General features: G+C 38.3%; 1 protein-coding gene across 5 annotated transcripts in view; it reads right to left on the bottom strand.

Annotated features, from left to right (window-relative positions):
• SCAI (suppressor of cancer cell invasion) overlaps window positions 1–20732 on the bottom strand; it is a 134650-nt gene that overhangs the window by 3173 nt on the left and 110745 nt on the right. For 4 of the 5 annotated variants that reach the window (XM_059142320.1, XM_059142321.1, XM_059142322.1 and 1 more), the window contains 3 exons: window positions 10103–10175; window positions 6267–6440; window positions 5993–6093 (listed from right to left, as the gene is read on the bottom strand). In XM_059142320.1, coding sequence (XP_058998303.1) covers window positions 5993–6093; window positions 6267–6440; window positions 10103–10175 — 348 coding nt within the window. Of the gene's footprint in view, window positions 1–5992; window positions 6094–6266; window positions 6441–9218; window positions 9361–10102; window positions 10176–20732 lie in introns of those variants that run through there. The other variant, XR_009346410.1, reaches the window with a different exon arrangement.

Raw genomic sequence — 20732 nt, 5'->3', positions numbered from 1 at the left:
ATCTTCTAGAGATGAGAAAAATGTAATTCCTGAAATGAAAAACTACCTGGATAGGATTGACAGCATATTAGACACTAAGGAAGAAAACATCAGTGAACTTGAAGACACAGCAACGGAAACTGAAATGGAAAGAAAGAAAAAGACTTTTTTGGAAAAATGAAGAGCACATGAAGTGATGTACAAGTTAATAACAGGTTGTGTAATATATACGTAACTATGTCCAAGAGAAAACTGAGGAAGGAAGGAAAATATCTGAACAAAAATGACCAAAAGTATTACAAAATATTCCAAAAATATTCCACAGATCCAAGATGATCAATGAACTCTAATTGAAAGAAAGAAAGAAAGAAAGAAAGAAAGAAAGAAAGAAAACCCTATCAAGGTACATCATAATCAAATTATAGGAACTAATAAGAAGAGAAAATCTTAAAAATATCCAGAGAAAAATGAAAAGACACATTACACATCACAATAATTGATAGAACAAGTATTCAGAAAATCAGTTAAGATAGAAAAACCATGATGAACAACACTATAATTCAAGGTGATCTAACAGACATTTATAAAACTCTTCATCTGATGGTATGACATTAGTAGCATGTATGTTTATTCCAAGTGTCTGTGTAACATTTACCAGGATAGATGACATCTGAACAATAAAACAAATCTGAATAACTTAAAAGGACTTAAGTCATACAAGGTATATTATCTGCCACAAAGGAATTAACTTAGAAGTCAATAAGATAAAGATAACTCAAATATTTATTTTTTATTTATTATTTTAAAAAGTATTTATTATTTGAGAGAGATAGAGAGGAGGGGGAAGGGCAGATGGAGAGGGAGAAGAGACTCTAAAGCAGATTCCACCGTAAGCATGAAGCCCAGTGGGGGGCTTGATCTCACAACCCTAAGATTATGACATAAGCCAAAATCAAGAGTCAGATACTCAACAAACTGAGCCCTCCCAGGTGCCCCAATATTCAAATATTTAGCTACAAAACAACATATTCTTAAATAACTTACGGTTCAAAAAAAAAAATTAGAGTGAAATAAAGACTGTTTCAGAGAAATAAATAATGAAAGAATTACCATCAGATTTGCACCATAAGAAATGGTAACAGAAATTTTATAGTAAGAAAAATGATAGCAGATGGAAAATTAAATATAGGAAGAAATAAAGAGTGCCAAAAATGGTAATTATATTTGATTTTCTCTCATTTAACATTTTAAAAAAAGATTTTAGTTATTTATTTGAGATAGGGAGAGAGAGAGAGCACAAGTCGGGGGAGGGACAGAGGGAGAGGGAGAAGCAGGCTCCCCGATGAGCAGGGAGCCAAATAGGGGGGAAGGGGGGCTGGGACCTCGATCCCAGGACCCTGAGATCATGACCTGAGCTGAAGGCAGACACTTAACCAACTGAACCACCCAGGTGCCACATCACTTTAAAAGTTTTTAAAAAGATCATTGTTTAGGGCGCCTGGGTGGCTCAGTGGGTTAAGCCGCTGCCTTCGGCTCAGGTCATGATCTCAGGGTCCTGGGATCGAGTCCCGAATCGGGCCTCTCTGCTCAGCGGGGAGCCTGCTTCCTCCTCTCTCTCTCTCTGCCTGTCTCTGCCTACTTGTGATCTCTCTCCGTCAAATAAATAAAATCATTTAAAAAAAAATCATTGTTTAATTCTATGCTAACTACAAAGTATCATTTAGTATATATGGATTCATAAAAGTCAAATGCACAGAGTTGGGAAGGAGAATGTGGAAGTATACTGTTAGAAGACAATTATATCAAATTTGAAGTTGTATTAAAAAGTAAAACAACAGAGGTAAATCAGTAGTGTTGTTAAAATTTTAAACAAAACCTCAATTAATTCAAATGAAGATGAAAGCAACAGAGAAAGAAAAAAGGTACAAACCACAGCCAGGACAAACAGATAACAAATAATAGTATATTTAAGTCAAATAATGTTAAAAATTACATTTAATATAAACATTAATTCAAAACTAAAAATATCAAATGAAAGTAGACTGGCAAACTAAATAGAAGAAAAAAGCAGGACCTAACTAATGCTATTGAAAAAAAATTCACTTTAGGGGCGCCTGGGTGGCTCAGTGTGTTAAGCAACTGCCTTGGGCTCAGGTCATGATCCCAGGATCCTGGGGTTGAGCTCTCTGCTCAGTGGGGAGTCTGCTTCTCCCTCTGCCTCTTTGCGTCTTACCCACCCCAACCCCCAACCCCCTGGTTTGTGTTCTCTTTCTTGCTCACTCTCTCAAATAAATATATAAAATCTTTAAAAAAAGAAAAGAAATCTACTTTAAGTGTAAGGAGAGTGTAAGGAGAGCCATAGGTTAAAAGTGGAAGGATGAAAACAGATTTGCCATGCAAACACAAACCAGAAAAAAACAGTTATGGTTATATTAACATCAATCAAATAGATTGCAGATCAAGGAATATTGCCATGCATAATAGATATTTCATAAATGAATGGGTAATTTCAACAAGATATAACAACCCTAAGTATGTGTGAACTCAATAACATATATACATAATTCTCCACAGATTGGTTACATAGATTAAATGCAATCCCAATCAAAATGCGAAGCTGCTGCTAAATTTCACACAGAAAAGACCTAGAATAACTAAAACACTTAAATTTTAGGGGGACTCACACTTCAGGATATTAAGACTTACTATAAAACTGGAATAATTAAGTTTTTAAAAACCTGGAATAATCAAGGCAGTAGTGTATTGTAGAAAAATGCCACTGATCAATGGAACAAAATTTAGAGTCTAGAAATATTTCTATACATACATGGTTGTCAGATTTTCAAAATTGTTACAAAAATAATTCAATGAGAAAAGGATAACCATTTCAATGATACATTTCTTGGATAAAACACAAACCACAAAACAAAAAAATTGGTTAGTTGGAACTTCATCCAAAATTTAAAAGCCATTGTTAAGAAAAGTCACTGTTAAAGAAAAAAGCCACAGAATGCAAAAAAAATATAGCTGAGAAGCACATGAAAAGATGTCTAACATCACATCATTCAGTGAAATGCAAATTGAAACTACAATGAGATACCACTTTATAAATTCACAAAGATGGGGGCACCTGGTAGCTCAGCCAGTTGGGCATCTGCCTTTGGCTTGGGTTGTGATCCCAGGGTCCTGGGATTGAGTTCCATGTGGGGTTCCCTGCTCAGCAAGGACTCTGGTTCTCCCTCTGCCCCTCTCCCTGCTCATGCTCATTCTCCCTCTTAAATAAATAAATGAAATCTTAAAAAAAATATTCACGAAGATGGTTGAAATTTAAAAGACTGACAACACCAAATGTTGGCAAGGATACAGAGAAACTTTGATACACTGTTGCTGGAAACATAAAATGGTACAACAAATACTCTGAGAAAAGTCTGGCAATTTTTCCCTTTTTTTTTTTTTAAATTTATTTATTTGATAGAGATCACAAGTAGGCAGAGAGGCAGGCAGAGAGAGGGGGAAGCAGGCTTCCCGGTGAGCAGAGAGCCCAATGTGGGGCTCAATCCCAGGACACTGGGATCATGACCTGAGCTGAAGGCAGAATCTTTAACCCACTGAGCCACCCAGGTGCCCCACTCTGGCAGTTTCTAATAAAACTAAACACATACCTACCCTATGACCAAGAAAAACATATGTCTGAGCAGACTTGTACAAGAATGTTCATAGCCACTTTATAGCAGTCAAAAATTTAAAACTCCCCAGGTGTTCATCAAAAGGAGAAGACCTAAATAAACTGTGATATATTCAGTCAATGGACTACTACTTACTATTACTCAGTAATAATGAGGAATAATGAGCTACTTCTATAGGAAACATGGATGAATCTCAGAACAACATAGTCAAAGAAGCTTTACACAAAGGAGTGCATACTGTATAATTCAAGTTCATGAATAGGTAAAACTAAGCTATAGTGAAAATAATAAAAATAGCATTACCTCTGGGGTAATGGGCACTGGACTGACTGGAAAAGAGTGTAGAGAATTTTTTGGAATGATGCTATGTGGTATAACCTGATTGGTTTGAGTTACACAGGTGTATGTATTTATCAAAACTCACCTAATGGCACATGTTAGCTTTATGCAATTCACCATACATGAACCTACATTTAAAAAAGTGTGTTGTGTGTGTATAGTTATTTTTATGTATGATGAAGCGTTGAGGGGTAAAAATCTATTGATATCTACCATTTATTTCAAAATGCATCACAAAATGAAATAAACTGTCGAATGGAAAGAGGAATGGGTAAATGGACAAACATACCAAAGCAAATATATCAAAATATTAGCTGCAGAATCTAGCTAGCATATATATGTATATCCACTGTACAATTCTTTCATATTTAAAGTTACCATAATAAAATGGAAAAAAGTCATATTTTTAAACTAAAAGTTGCAAGAGACTTAAAAATATTCAGGCATGTGGGTGCATGGGTGGCTCAGTTGGTTAAGCATTCAATTCTTGGTTTCCGCTCAGGTCATGATCTCAGGGCCGTGAGACCGAGCCCTGTATCAGGCTCCACATTCAATGCAGAGTCTCCTGGAGATTCTCTCTCCTTCCATTTCCCTCTCCTCCTCTCCCCATTCACACACACTCCCTCTCTCAAATAAATAAATAAATGAAATCTTTAAAAAATGCTCCGGTAAGTGAATTTACGAATAGGTGCAGAGCTAGCTTATTCTATAGGTAGAAGAGGTTAAAAAAATAAAATAAAATAAAACAAAAAATGCTCAGGCATATTTGAAAAAGAACCAAATTTTACTTATAGAAATGAAAAATGTATGGCTAAAACTTCAACAACAGTGGTGTGTAGTTATGTGAATTCACAGAAAAAAAAAATCACTTAAAAGCAAAATGGACAAAAGATTTGAATATACTCTTCACAAAGAGGAACACAGAATAAGACATGAAAAATTGCTCAACCTAAAAGCAAACTCAGAAATAAAAATTAAAACCACAATGAACTACTATTTTATACCCATTAGACTCACGTGATATAAAGTAAGACTGCAACAAGTGCTGGTGAGATTAGAGCAAAAGTAACTCTTACATGCTGCTAGTGAGTGTGAACTGATACAAGTACTGTGCAAAACATCTGGCATTACTAGTTAGAGATGCTTATATAATCTGACTTCGCATTCCACTACAGAAAATCTTATAAATGTATACCAGGTAACTGATAGGAGATTTCACAGTGGCATTGTTTGTAATAATAAAATAATGGGAACAACAGAAATGTCCATTATCAGTAGAATGGAAAAGAAATTTTTGATATACAGTCAAACAATGGAATCCTAGAGCACAGTGAAAATAAATGGATGAAAGCTACAGTTGTCATTACCTTGGCTCAATCTCAGGAATATAATAGTAGGTAAAAATAAGCAAGCTGTAGAAGAACAGATGTAATATGGATCCATCAACATGTTGTATAGGAATAGAAATACATGTAACAAAACTATAAAGAAAAACAAGTGATAATTATAAAATTCAGGATTTTAATTTCATTTGAAAGAGAGAGAAGGTCCAGGAGAGGCCTAAAAGGTAATGAAAATATTCTTCTTCTTTTTTTTTTTTTTTAAGATTTTATTTATTTATTTGACAGAGAGAGACATAGTGAGAGAGGGAACAGAAGCAGGGGGAGTCAGAGAGGGAGAAGCAGGCTCTCCGCCGAGCAGGGAGGCCCATGCAGGATTCAATCCCAGAACCCTAGGAACATGACCTGAGCTGAAGGCAGATGCTGAATGAATGAGCCACTCAAGTGCCCCGAAAATATTCTACTTAAACTGGTATTCAGATGTGCCTTATGTGGGTTATCTTTATATGTTACATAATAATTTGTAAATATTATTTTGGATCTATTCAAATTTCATTTAATATAGTGTATTTTATAAAATATAATAATACATGATTCCTAAAATACATAAAACTATAAAACTGGTCCTTAATAATATTCTTTGCCTACCCGAAAAATCTTGTGCATCCTCATGGTGGCTGAACAAAAGATAAATCTTGTGAGAAGCAAGCGAAGAAACTCATCTCCAAAAAACTGGAGAAATGCTTGATCTGCAAAGAGGAGAAAGATGAAAGTAAAAAGATGCTTAAAAGAAAAACTGAGAAAGTTTGGGAAAACCTTCTCGACTTTCCTGCTTTCAACAAATACCTTTAAAAATTCAAACAATTTCAACAATATAAAACCATTATAGTATGTTAAGTGTGCAGTTATATTAGTAGGGTACCTATTGAACGTGAATGGGTCAGTAGCTGGGCAATATCACGGTTGATTTTTCGAAGATATTCTTGACACTTTTCCCATAGGCCTCTGCGCATGCTTGACAATCCAGAGACAAATAGGAAGGCCATTAGAGGATTGTTCAAAAAGAGAGTGAAGAGGCTACCTCGTTGAGATTGATCTGTAATAACAAACATGTTATATATATATAGACAACAGTTTTGCAAAAAGAAATACACTTGAGGAATATTTCAATATGATGATAATATACAAAATTAAAGCTGTATCATTAAATCATAATTCAATACAGTAGATTCTGCCTGCAACTACAAAAACATCCCAGGTATGCTGCTCTCTGCTGAACAAACTCAAGACAGAGCCTCGTAAACTTAAGGGAAATGAAAAAGGAACATACTCCTTTGCCTTTTTCACTCCAACTAACAAATTTTACCCAGATATGACAAATACCTGGGCAGCTCATGACAGAATTCTCAGATGAGTATTAGAATTGGCAATCTTTTTCATTCCCTTTTGTTCATTGCTCTTTCTTTGCTTATCCCTTAAACATTAGTTTTTCTTTCTTTGACCCTATATATTGCTGATCTCACCTACTCCTATAATTTCAGGTATCACTTACATGCCTACTGACTCCCAGTTCTCTTATCCACGGCCTAGACTGAGCTCGTTAGGCCTAGAACAGCACTGCCCTACAAGAGCTACTAGACACTTAAAATATGAGTGGTCCACTGTGACCAGGTACACTGTGAAATGTAAAATGTAAACTATGTGTAGGACTTCAAAGCCTCACTACAAAAAGGCAAATTAACATTAATTTCACCTGTTAAGCTGTTTTCAATGTGGCTACTTGAAAATTTAAAATTACATGTGACTTACATCATCTTCTATTGAACAGAGTTGCTCTAGACTATAATATTCAACCTAAGTTTCAAGGGTAACCTCAAACCCAAGATATCAGAAATGGAAAGGAAATTCTTCCCCCTTGTGTTCTCTACAAATCTGCTTCTTACCCAGTACCACCATTTTCGTCAGTAACTTAGCCAGAAACCTAGAAGTTCACCTCTGCTTCCTTCTTCTCCCTTATTCTCTCAGATCCAACCCATCACCAAATCCTGCTGGCTCTCTGGGCTCGTATCTTTTAGAGCCACCACTATCTCCCTGTTTCCATCAGTGTTCCTCTACAATCCATTCTCCACAGGGTGAATGAACGGCTCTTCCATGCTACTCTTCTGTTCACAATCTTTTGATGGCACCCCACTATCTTCCAGTTAAAGCTCTTCTCAAATCCTGAAAGGTTTTCATGATTCAGTCCCACAGTCCCACACCCTATCCTTCCACTAGCAGGATGTACTTTAATTTCTCTAAGTGTTCCATAAACTGAGGCATCTGGCTGGCTCAGTGGGTAGAGCACATGACTCTTGATCTTGGGGTTGTGAGTTTGAGCCCCACGTTGGGCATAAAGATTACTTAAGGGGCGCCTGGGTGGCTTAGTGGGTTAAAGCCTCTGCCTTCGGCTTAGGTCATGATCCCAGGGTCCTGGGATCGAGCCCCACATCGGGCTCTCTGCTCAGCAGGGAGCCTGCTTCCGCCTCTCTCTCTGCGTGCCTCTCTGCCTACTTGTGATCTCTCTGTCAAATACATAAATAAATAAAATCTTTAAAAAAAAAAAAAAGATTACTTAAAAATAAAATCTTAAAAAAAAAATGTTCCAGGGGTGCCTGGGTGGATCAGTGGATTAAAGCCTCTGCCTTCGGCTTGGGTCATGATCCTGGGGTCCTGGGATCAAGACCCGCATCAGGATCTCTGCTCAGTGGGGAACCTGCTTCCCCCTCTCTTTCTGCCTGCCTCTCTGCCTACTTGTGATCTCTGTCTGTGAAATAAATAAATAAAATCTTAAAAAAAAAAGTTCCATAAACTTTCTCGTCACAGAGCTCTTATGTCTGGGCTCGAATGCTATTGTTCTACGAGAACAGTCTTGTTAACCATGTCCCAGCGCCATATGATTCTATATAACCTTCAACTCCACTTTGACTGAGAGAACTGGAGACTTTGGATACCAGAGGTGCAAGAACCCAATTAGACATCCCAAATACTTAGTTATCTTCTAGCTTTGTACCCACACGGGCCATATTTAAGGGATTAGAGGTCTAAGCTTTCTCGCATAAAGATATGATACTTGACTAAAAAAATGTTAAGGACGTATACTACAACTAAGTGTAATAACAAGCATTAATAACAATAACCATTAAAAAATGATAGTTGGGGCGCCTGGGTGGCTCAGTCATTAAGCATCTGCCTTCAGCTCAGGTCGTGATCCCAGGGTCCTGAGATCGAGCCCCGCATCTGGCTCCCCGCTCGCTGGGAAGCCTGTTTCTCCCTCTCCTACTACCCCTGCTTGTGTTCCCTCTCTCACTGTCTCTCTGTCAAATAAATGAATAAAATCTTTTGAAAAAATGATAGCACATATTGAATACTTACTGTATACCCAAAATTATTTAACAAAGAGAACTATTATTATCTCCATTTGATAGGAAACTGAGGCACAGAAACTACAGAATGGCTACGTAACTTCCCAAGGTCACATAGCTAGTCGGTGGTAGTCGAAATTCAAATTCCATCAGCTTGCCTCCAGAGTCTCTGTTTTTACCCTCTACACAATAAAGCCTTTTGGAACAAATAATCTTGGTATTAACCCATTAGATCATGCCATTTTAAATGAAGCTGCATCTTGACAGGACACAGTGACAGCAAAAAGCACTCTTTAAGTAATTGGAAGGGGTTACACTTCTCCAGAAATGACAGGAAACAGGTTAACAAAGTCCTCAAAGCAGGAGAATTTTACCGTTGTTTGAAGGTAAGTTCTATCCCTTAGTAATTTGACTTATGGATACAAGAACTTAATATTTCTATGTGTTTTTCCCTGTTAAATAGCAAAACTTACCTTAAAACAACGGTGAAAAGTCTCCAGCTTCTCTCAGGCTTTCAAATGCTGACCATCACTTCCTGTGTCAAACTATGTCAGCAGACAGGACTTCTGGCTGGGAAGTAGCAGTAAAATGCCATCTCCCAGAGAGACATCAGCACTATTCACGGTCAGGGAGATAGTGAAACAGTGACAAGTACTGCTAAAACACGGTTAAGGTTTGTTTAGTTTCTACCTAGCGTAAAGACTGGGAGTTCGAACTAGATTTTACATGTTGGCTTATCAAGGACAAATTATTAAAGACAGTCTTTCTCATTTCTCAGCCATAACACAGACACAGTGTCTCCCTAGCACACTGAAAAGAGGGTCTTTTACTTTAAAAATACAACAAGGTAAAAATGTGAATAAAAGAAACCCTTTAAGTTGTGCCAGTAAGGTTATCCTAACTCTTAGGCATAGGCTGAGAAGTTTTCTAGATCGGAAATCACATGGTCTTAAAAGATGCCTAGAATATGTAGCCAGAGATATAGGAAATCATGCTGCTATGAAGGGCGACACACACATCAAAACCAAAACCAAAACCAAACCAAACAAAAAAACACCTGCAAAACAAATCTAAAAATTCACAGATCATGAGGCCCCTAGCAGTAAGGGAGCAAAAAGCACCTTTTCTTAGGGACGATTTACCATTTCTTTTAGCCTTATCTCAAGACCTAATAGCATATTAAAGAAGTCTAGCTGTTGGCAAGACTTCTGGGTTTATTTCAGATCGACACCTGCCACATTAAACACTATAAAACCACATGTGATCATTACAGGTGGGGAGGCAAAGACCCGTATTATTCAAAATGTAGACTGTGTTTATTTGCAACCTATGGATATAACAGGTAATGACAACATACCTTGTAAAGCTTTTGGATATGCTGTAGGAGAAAGCAAGCAGACTAGTGGCTGTCCAAATAAGTTTGTGAAATTCTGTAACATACAAGAATTTAAAACTTTCATTAAAAATTTGACTAAAGATAGTTACTCAAGTAATTTTCCAAAGTATGTCATTAGTGTATATAGGGCCCTTTTACTAAGCAGATGCAGAAACATCAGTGACAGCAGAACAGACTGCCATCCATGTATAACTACCATGCGTAATGAGCTTTCTTAAAATAGTGAAGTTTACTAAAAATAAACTATTGACTTCTAAAATAAAGGCATGTAAATAGTTGTAGTGTTATAGGGAGAGGTCATCTGGCTGTCTGTCAAGCGACCACTCCAAAGGGCGATATACACCAATATTTACAAGGGTGGATTTTCCAAGCTCTAGAATCTGGCTCTCAGCCTCAAAGGCTCTAGAACCTGACTTACTGGGGAGCAGAGAAGACTGCAATCATTTCTCATTGTGAACCAAATTAACTACTCAAACAGAATGACGTATAAAACTAGAATGTCAATAGGTTAATGTACAGTGAGGATTAAAGCTGATAAAACACTAGAGCACTGTTTGACTAAGGATATCCATTCTCTAAAGGATGGAAAGACACAATATGCTCTTAGAGAGAAACCCATTCTAAAGATACTATTACACTAATTTATTGGAATTTGAACCAACCTCAATAAAAATGGCCACAGCTATTTTTTCCTGCAACTGAAAAAAATAATTCTAAAGTTCATATGGGAAAAGTAGATTAGCCAGGAAAGCTCTGAAAAAGAGAACAAAGAGAGGGAACTAGACTCGTGAGATACTGAAACATACTTTAAAGCCTCAGTAACTAAAAATACGTGGCACTGGCATTAAGAGTAGGCAGAAGACTGATGGAAGAGAACAAAGAATCCAAAATTAGACCCCAAAACAGATAAGACTTCAGTATATATGATAAAGATGATAGGTCAAATTAGGACATAAAAAAATTTGGCTTAGTTGCAAGAGCATGGCATACGTGCAACTCTTGATCTCAGAGTCATGAGTTCGAGTCACATGTTGGGTGTAGAGATTACATAAAATAAATGAACAAAATAAAATTCTGAAGAAAGTGGGAAAATCTGATGGTTAGATGGCTATCCAGTAGGGGAAAAAACTGGATAGCCCTCTAGAAAAAAGTTGGCTCCATACTTTGCAGCACACATGGATAATTCCAAATATATTAAAGATTTAAATGTAAAAAAATTAAGAAAGAAAAGTGCTGAAAGAAAAAAGGCTTTTTTTTTTTTTTTTTTTTTAAATAATCTAGAAGATCTTCCTAACTATTATGATTAATAGACCATGGGATGCCTGGCTGGCTCAGTTGGAAAAGCAATCAACACTAGACCTTAGGGTCAAAAATTCAAGCCCAGGACGCCTGGGTGGCTCAGTTGGTTAAGCAGCTGCCTTCGGCTCAGGTCATGATCCCAGCGTCCTGGGATCGAGTCCCACATCAGGCTCCTTTCTCGGCGGGGAGCCTGCTTCTCCCTCTGCCTCTGCCTGCCATTCTGTCTGCCTGTGCTTGCTCTCTCCCCCTCTCTCTCTCTGATAAATAAATAAAATCTTTAAAAAAAAAAAAAATTCAAGCCCAATGTTGGATGTAAAGATTACTAAAAATATATATAAATAAACTTTAAAATGATTAATAGACCCAGTTACAAAATCAAAGGCTTATGCATAGTAAAATACAGTATAAGCTAAATCAAAAGCAAAATGATTAACTGGGGAAAATATTTGCAAGGCACATTACAAAGATTAAGCTCCTTAATATAGAAAGGGCTTCTCCAAACCCACAAGAAACAGACCACTGATCCAACAGAAAAATGAGTGGAAGATAATAAGGAATTCACAGAAAAGGGAATACAACTGGCTCAAATACATGAAAAGACGTTATAATATCACTTTTTAACGTACCAGTTTAGCAAAATTTCCAAAAGCTTGAGAATATATACCACTGGCAAGAATATGGGGACACAAATACTCATATGTAGATGGTAGGAGTATAAACTGGAACAAATTCTTTAGAAGACAATATGACAGTATCTATATTCCATTAATGCAGGAATTCTACAACTAAAAATTTATACTACCAATAAATTCTCAAACCTGTGAATAACATTAAGCCCGAATTTACTCCTTGCAGCACTGGTAGTAACAGGAAAGATTAGAAACAACCAAACGACCAGCAACAAGGGATTGGTAAAATAAATTCTGGCACAACCATATGATGGAGTACTATGCAGTTATTAAAAAAAAAACACAAAAGAACAAAGAAGTTCTTTATGAAGGGATATGGAGAGATCTGCAACATTTTTTTGGTTTGTTTTTTAAGGGAGAGAGAGAGAGAATCTTAAGCAGGCTCCATGCCCAGCATGGAGCCCAATGCGGGGTTTGATCTCATGACCCTCAGACCATGACCTGAGGCAAAATCAAGAGTTGGATGCTTAACTGACTGAGCCACTCAGGCACCCCTCCAACATTTCTCACTAAGTGGAAACAAAGTAAGCTATAGAACAGCTGTATGTAGCATGTTATTGCCATTTATATAGCTAAGAAGACTAAAGACTATATATTTGTTTTGGCTTACATATATGTTTTAAAAAATTCTAGAAGGATAAACAATAAACAAACAAAAGTCATTATCCAAAGAGAGAGAGGGAGAGAAAGAAACTGAGTGAACTGAGACTGGGAAGGTTATGGGGTATCATAATAAGCCTTTTGGAAATTTTTGATTTTGAGACTTTCTGAATATCATATCAGTATTAAAAAATTAAACAAGTAAATTTGCAATTTCTTGCAATCAAAACAAAGGGAGTAAGTAGAATGATATTAAGGACCATTTTTCAGATTAAGCGCCTTGAGCCATTTAGCTACACTGAAAAATGGCCTTCTGGATATTTGGCCTCTTAATGTTCTTGTTCTTGGGTAGTGCTGGGATGCAGATGGTCTTATTTATGTTCCAAGGTCTCCTTTTTCTTTGCTCCTCTTGTTGATCAACCTTTCTCTTCTTCTTCTTCCTTTTTTTTTTTTTAAATACTGTGTGGAGACAGTTGCTTAACAAGCCTGACTGCTATCTTTTGAAAGTCTGCTTATAAACTTTGAAACCCTGCTTACAAGACTGGCAGTAGGCTGGCTTCTGGGGACTTAGATTTGAGGAGGGTTCCCACCATTAGCAGAACGAGTAAGAGCAGTTTCCTTTACCTGGACTGTATGAACAACATGGTTTATGCTGAGCACCTGCTTTTCTTCTGGGAGAATGGTCTTTAATATGTGCCAGGCAGAGGGTGCCTACACAATGAGTCCCCAGCAAAAACCCCGGGCACCGAGTCCCTAGGGAGCCTCGCTGGTAGACATGTTACCCATGTCATCTCACTTGCTGCCAGAAGAACTGAGTGCATCCTCTGTGACTTCACTGGGAGAGGCCTCTTGGAAGTTTGTGCCTGCTTTTCTCTGGACTTGATCTCATGTGCCTTTTTCTTTTGAGATTTTGCTCTGTATCCTTTACTGTGCTAAATCTTAGTAGCGAGTGTGATTATACGCTGAGAATTACCAGTTCTCATGAATCGCTGAGCCGGTGGGGGGGGGGGCTGACCTTGGAGACCTCTGACTTCCTCCTATCAGATTATATTTAAATTTTAGGTCTGGGAAACAGTTTCTTTAAGATACCTTACACATCTCTGGTCTAACCCATTTGGTATTCAATTTTATAGTGTAACTCCCATGGTATTATCTTATTTTCTTTATTTTCATGTTTTTGGGAATGTCTCATAATTGCCCCCATATAGGGCTTATATGGTTTAATGCTATTAAGGCAGACGCTTAAGGGATGAGCCACCCAGGTGCACCTCAATGCTTTTTAAAAGATTTTATTAATTTATTTGACAGAGAAAGAGTGAGAGCGCACAAGCAGGGGGAGCAGCAGGCAAAGGGAGAAGCAGGCTCCCCACTGAGCAAGGAGCCCAACTTGGGGCTCAATCCCAGGACCCTGGGATCATGACCTGAGCCAAAGGCACAGGCTTAAATGACTGAAACACCCAGGCACCCCTCTCTCTTTTCAATATTTACACTTCTTGCTAGTCTGGACAACCTTTTTCATTGCATTATTTTGGGAATGTTAAACAATTCTGGTCAGGAATAAAACAAGATCAATCACAAGGATGATAGCAGGCACTCTCTTTTTCTTGCTTATTTTAACTGAGAATACTTTTAATGTTTCTCACTCAGAGTCCAAAATTGGCGACGTAGTATAGTACCTTTTCATCATAAGCTGAGTTTTTTAGTTTAGTTTTTTTTTTTTTAATTAAGAATGGGTACTGGGGAGGAGGGTGCCTGGGTGGCTTGGTTGCTGGGCATCTGCTTTTGGCTCAGGCTGTGATCCAAGGGTCCTGGGATCGAGCCCCACATTGGGCTCCCTGCTCAGCAGGAAGCCTGCTTCTCCCTCTCCCACTCCCCCTGGTTCTGTTCCCTCTCTCACTGTGTCTCTCTCTGTCAAACAAAATCTTAAAAAAAAAAAAAAGAATGAGTACTGGGGGGATGTCTGGGTGGTACAGTCAGTTAAGTGTCTGACTCTTGGTTTTGGCAAGGTTGTGATCTCAGGGTCATGGGATGGAGCCTCAGGTGGGGCTCCATGCTCAACAGGGGTGTCTGTCTTCCCCTCCCTTCACCTCCCTCACCACCACATTCTCTCTCTAAAATGAATAAATAATTCTTTGTTTTTTTTAAAGATTTATTTATTTATTTGACAGACAGAGATCACAAGTAGGCAGAGAGGCAGACAGAGAGAGAGGAGGAAGCAGGCTCCCTGCTGATCAGAGAGAGAGATCGCAAGTAGGCAGAGAGATAGGCAGAGAGAGAGAGGAGGAAGCAGTCTCCCTGCTGAGCAGAGAGCCCGATGCGGGGCTCGATCCCAGGACCCTGGGATCATGACCTGAGCCGAAAGCAGAGGCTTTAACCCACTGAGCCACCAAGGCGCCCCAAAAATGAATAAATAATTCTTAAAAAAAAAAAAAAAAGAATGTGTACTCAGGGCACCTTCGTGGCTTAGTTGATTAAGTGTCCAACCCTTGATTTTGGCTCAGGCCATGATCTCGGGTTCCTGGGACTGAGCCCCAGAGTAGAGCTCCACACCCAGCAGGGAGTCTGCTTGAGGATTCTTTCCCTATGCCCCTCCCCTCACTTGCTCTCTTTCTCTAAAATAAATGAATAAGTGTTAAAAAAAAAAAAAAAAAAGAATGGGTACTAAATTTATTTATAAAATGAATTATTATTTTAAAAGAATGGGTACAAAATGACCCCCGAGTTAAGCATGTGATTCTTCTTACTGATCCTATCTGTATAGTATACAATATTGATTGATTTTCACAAAATTGATATACAATTCAGATAAACTCTTTTGTTAGATTATTCTATTAATCCATTTACTAGTCTATTTACTAGTATTGCATTTTTTTCTACTCTATAATAATAAACTAATCTGGGGTAGGGTTTTCTTTTGTGTGTGTTATTTGTGTCTTAAAATTGTCATTACCATAATAATTTCTATCATTTACTGAGTACTAATACTACTTTTCAGGGATTATCCTAGGCTTCGTAAATCATAACCTGTAATCTTAACAATACTGTAAGATCAGTATTGCCAACCTATTTTACAGAGAATGGAAAAGAGATACAGAAAAAAACAAGGACATGATCAAGGTCATGTAAGTGTCTTGTGACCTAATTGCTATTGAATATAAAGTTTTGATTTTCATTGCTCTGGAACTGTATATTTGATTCCAAAAGTTTAAAAGCATTTACAGGTGAACTCCAAAGGGCTAATCTTTCTTGTAGGGGAAAATGAGATAACTTCGATCATTTCCCTCTATTTCATACCCTGACTGGGTTTTTCTGATTTCCTTCTTACAGTGATTAGATTTTTTTCTCCCAGGAAATTATCTATTTAATGGGTACTTTAAAACATCTTTAAAACTTCAAAATAGTACATAGTACCATTTTTAAAGATCTCTTTTCTTCAACAAATACTCCTTGATCCTACCGACTAGACACTGTTCTAGGTGGTAGGAATATAGCAATAAACAAAACAGATAAAAAAACCCCAGCAATCTGTTTTCCTGGAGCTGGCATTTAGATGCGGGTGGAGGTGGCAGGTAGAGACCCACAGTAAACAAAGCAGTTATGTAATATATAAGGTGACTAATGCATATTACATATGGAAAAAGCACAGAGTATGGTTAGCAGCACAGACTTTACAATCAGATTGTTTAAATCCCAACTCAGCCACTTACTAGTTGTGTGACCTGGGGCAATTACTTAACCTTTCTGTGCCTTGATTTTCTTTTTCTTTCTCTCTCTCTCTTTTTTTTTTTTTTTTTTTAAGATTTATTTGTTTGACAGACAGAGATCACAAGTAGGCAGAGATGCAGGCAGAGAGACAGAGGGGGAAGCAGGCTCCCTGCCAAGCAGAGGGCCCGATGAGGGGCTCGATCCCAGGACTCTGGGATCATGACCTGAGCTGAAGGCAGAAGCTTTAACCCCCTGAGCCACCCAGGTGCCCCTTTTTTAAGATTTTTGATTCATTTTTTTGAGAGAGAGAATTTGAGTGGTGGGGAGGGGCAGAGAACAGAGAGAGAGAAGCAGGCTCTCCACTGATCAGGGAGCCCAAAGTGGGGCTAGATTCCAGGACCCTGGAATCAAGACCTGAGCTGAAGGCAGACGCTTAACCAACTGAGCCACCCAGGTGCCCCTGCCTTGGTTTTCTTATCAGTAAAATGGGAATAATAAAAATAACACATTGGTTTCTGAGGATTAAATGTGTTAATGTTTGTAAAGTGCCTAAAATAGTGTATGACGCTACACAGAAGCTAATTGTCATGATCGTTAAGGAAAAAATAAAGAGAGGTGGATAAAAAATAAAAGAGGCATATGATTTTAAATAGGGCAACTAGGGAAGACCCTATTGAGAAACTTCAACCTGTCAAACACCTGAAGAACAAAGTGGATGTCTTTGGAAGAGGACTCAAGGCAGAGGGAAGAGACTCAAAGATCCTAAGCAGCTGACAGCCATGTATGTTAGAGGCACAGCAAGGTCAATGTGGGTGAAGAGAACTGCTAGGAAGATTGGCAAGAGAAAAGCTCAGAAGTGCCTCCGAGGGGAAGAGGGGGCATGTGAGGGCAGATAACATGAAGCCTTTACTCTGAGTGAGATGAGCAGCCTCTGGAGAAGGGACATGATCTGACGTACAGGCACACTCCACAGGAGAACAAGGGCAGAAGGCAGGGAGCTGCTGCAATAGTTCAGGGCAGAAACAGCAACAGCATCAGCCAGGGTGAGGGGAGCGGAGATGGTAAGAATCTGGATGTATCTGTTACAGCCAAGAGGACTGCCTGAAATGGAAGTGGGGTATGAGGGGAAAAGGAGGCAAATATGAAACCAAGGATTTGGCTGGTGCAACTATAGAAGTTGAAAATCATTAACTGCTCTGGGGAAAGCTGGAGATGGAAGAGGTCCAGGGATTCTGTCTTGGGCATGTGAAATTTGCAATCTCTATTAAAATTACCAATCAGAGATATGGAGTAGGTAGATTATATTTGAGTCTGCAGTAACAGCGAGTGGTCAGAGCTGGAGACAGGTTTAGAAACTGTCAGAGCAGAGATCATAATTAAAGTCATGAAACTAAATAAGGGCATCAAGTGAATGAGTTGTAGCTGGAAAAGAAGAGCACTAAGACAGAGGCCAGGGCCATTCCACTGACAGGAGCTTACAAAGATGTGGAAAAACCAGCAGAAGAAACTGAGAAAATCAGCTGACTCCAGACCTCTTTTGCACTGAGGCAATCGAACAACTTGAAGTTAGGTTTTAAAGATCTAATCCAAAGAAAAGGATCCCTGAGAGCAGGGTCTGCCTAAGATGGGAGTCTGGTAAGAACCCGGCCCTGTTAAATTGGAATCCTAAAGGGTTATACCTTTCATGTAAAGATGAACCAAAACCAAACTTTTTACCTTCCTTTCCCCATGACTACTCCTCAAGGTGTCTGCAAGGAAAATTTTCTCAGTAGTGAACAGAGCAGAGACAAACAAAAACACCACAGTGCCTGAGGGTTGTAATTATAAGCTCCCCCTCTCATGTTTGCAGCTCAAATTCATACCATGAAGATAATCCTAAAAACATGGTCCCAACACAGTCATGTCTCCAGGTGTCTCGCCAAAGCAGATACACACTATCTCTGGATGAAAGTATCTTCATTCTAGGGCTCAGTGAATTTCCCACAAATCGTTTTAAGGATAATGAGAAGAAACTGGTCAAATGTCATCAAGCATTCAAGAACACAAAAATACCAAAGGGTGTCTTTTGGCAGCAAAAGCAGATTTCAGGTATAAGAATTATCAGATAGATAATAAATAATAAATAAGTATGCTTATTAAGTTTAAAGAAATAAAGAACAAACTCAAAAACAGAAAAGAGGAAACTATAAAAAGGTAACGGGTTATTTTAAAGGAACCAAACAGAACTTTTAGAAATAAGACATAACCAATATAAAACTCAATAAATCGGTTTAGAAGAAAGTTAATCACAGCTAAAGAAAGAATTTTTGAACTGAAAGACAGAACAAAGAAATTATCCAAATGTCAACATGTTACACAAAAAGACAGAAAAATGTAGAAGAGAAGTTAAGAGATGTGGAAGACACAGCAAGAAGGCTGTGCTAATGAATATGAATGTATGATGAGTTCCAGAAGGGGGTGAGAGAGATGCCAGGTACCACCAATGTCTGAAGAAATAATGGCTGAGAATTTTCCAGCAATAATGAAAAACTCCAACGTATAATTCAAGAAATCCAACAAATCCCAATAGGTTAAGTATAAAGAAATAAAATGTAGACATACCACAATATAATTGTAGATCACCAAAAAAAAAAAAAAAAAAAAAAGGAGAGAGAGACTATCTTTCAAAGTAGTAAAGAAGAAATGGAATGAAGGACGCCTGGGTGGCTCAGTTGGTTAAGCAGCTGCCTTCGGCTCAGGTCATGATCCCAGGGTCCTGGGATCAAGTCCCGCATCAGGATCCTTGCTTGGCAGGGAGCCTGCTTCTCCCTCTGCCTCTGCCTGCCTCTCTGTCTGCCTGTACTCACTTGCTCTCTCTCCCTCTGTCTCTGACAAATAAATAAATAAAATCTTTAAAAAAAAAAAAAAAAAGAAATGGAATGAGTGTGGCTGACTGGCAGAAGAGCTCTTACACGCTCTGGTTAGGCAGGTGAATGTTTTAACAGACTGCAGCAATCTGCAGCCATTAGTCAAATACTTTAGGATGGGGCTGTTTATATAAATATCACTGTTTGTTTGTTTGTTAAGAAATTTTATTTATCCATTTGAGTGAGAGAGAGCGCGAGAGGGGAGAAGGTCAGAGGGAGAACCGAACTCCCCATGGAGTTGGGAGCCTGATGCAGGACTTTATCCTGAGACTCTGGGATCATGACTTGAGCTGAAGGCAGTCACTTAACCAACTGAGCCACATAGGTGCCCAAATATCACTGTTTTGACAAATGCATAATTCATGTTTGTTGGCAGAGATCCAGTTCTGTCACAAATATTTAAATATTCAAAGGGTTTTCTTCTCCCAAAGAAAAGAAAGCAGAACTAAAAGAACTACAAGAACTAAAAGAACTAAAAGTCACTGCCCAGAATGACCGAGGGGTTTACCTTACTCCTACTATACATGTTACACATCTTGGCATTTCAATCACTGTCTTCCGAAATGACGCTTGGACTAGCATGCAAAACTCCTCTTTCGCTAAGTGTTGAGAGAGTTTGGGCTTTGAAATGAGAATGGCTGCTGGAATCAATTAGGCAAAATACTTAAACTCCATAGGCAAAGGTTCCTCATCTACAGAATAAAGATAATAGTGCATACCTTCATTTAATCATTCAACACATATTACCAAGAATATTTTAAGTGTAAGGCAGTGGAGACATAAAGATCCATGAATATATAAACATAAACACACATACAGACTTTAGCAAAAACAAAGCATAGTGCTGATAGTCAGATCCTCACATTCTAAGCTGAAGAACTGAACCTGCTCTGGTGAAAATGACAAGACCACGAAGAAAGACCTGAAGATACTGACATCAGAGATTACCCAGCTAAGTGGTCCAACTAGATCATCGCACCAAGCATCTCAGTGTGACAAGCTCTATGTACAACCTCGCTCTATGTACAACCTCAGAGATAACAATCATTGTGCTAGCTTCCTCTCTTAAATCTGAGCAAACAAACATTACGATACCCTGAGGAAAGTCTCTATCATGAAATATATAGACAAAACCAAAGAGAAACAAATCAACATAGAGGAAAAGATACCATGCAGGGAGAATTTTACAATGATCATTGATATTTTCAAAGGTTAGAGAAGGTATGTCAACCAAGATGATTATATATGTACATGCACATACGTCTTATAAACACACACAAATCTGTATCTTTATGAAAAAACATCCAAAAAACAAATGAGAAGTCTAACAGGTTAGAAGATAAAGGCAATGGAATTACCTAAAGAGCAAAAAGAGCAGGAGATGGAAAATAA

The sequence above is a fragment of the Mustela lutreola genome, chromosome 12, assembly GCF_030435805.1.
Source record: "Mustela lutreola isolate mMusLut2 chromosome 12, mMusLut2.pri, whole genome shotgun sequence".
Taxonomy (NCBI): Eukaryota; Metazoa; Chordata; class Mammalia; order Carnivora; family Mustelidae; genus Mustela; species Mustela lutreola.
Note: the sequence above shows the minus strand (reverse complement) of the source record. Positions and strands in the feature narration are given on the sequence as shown.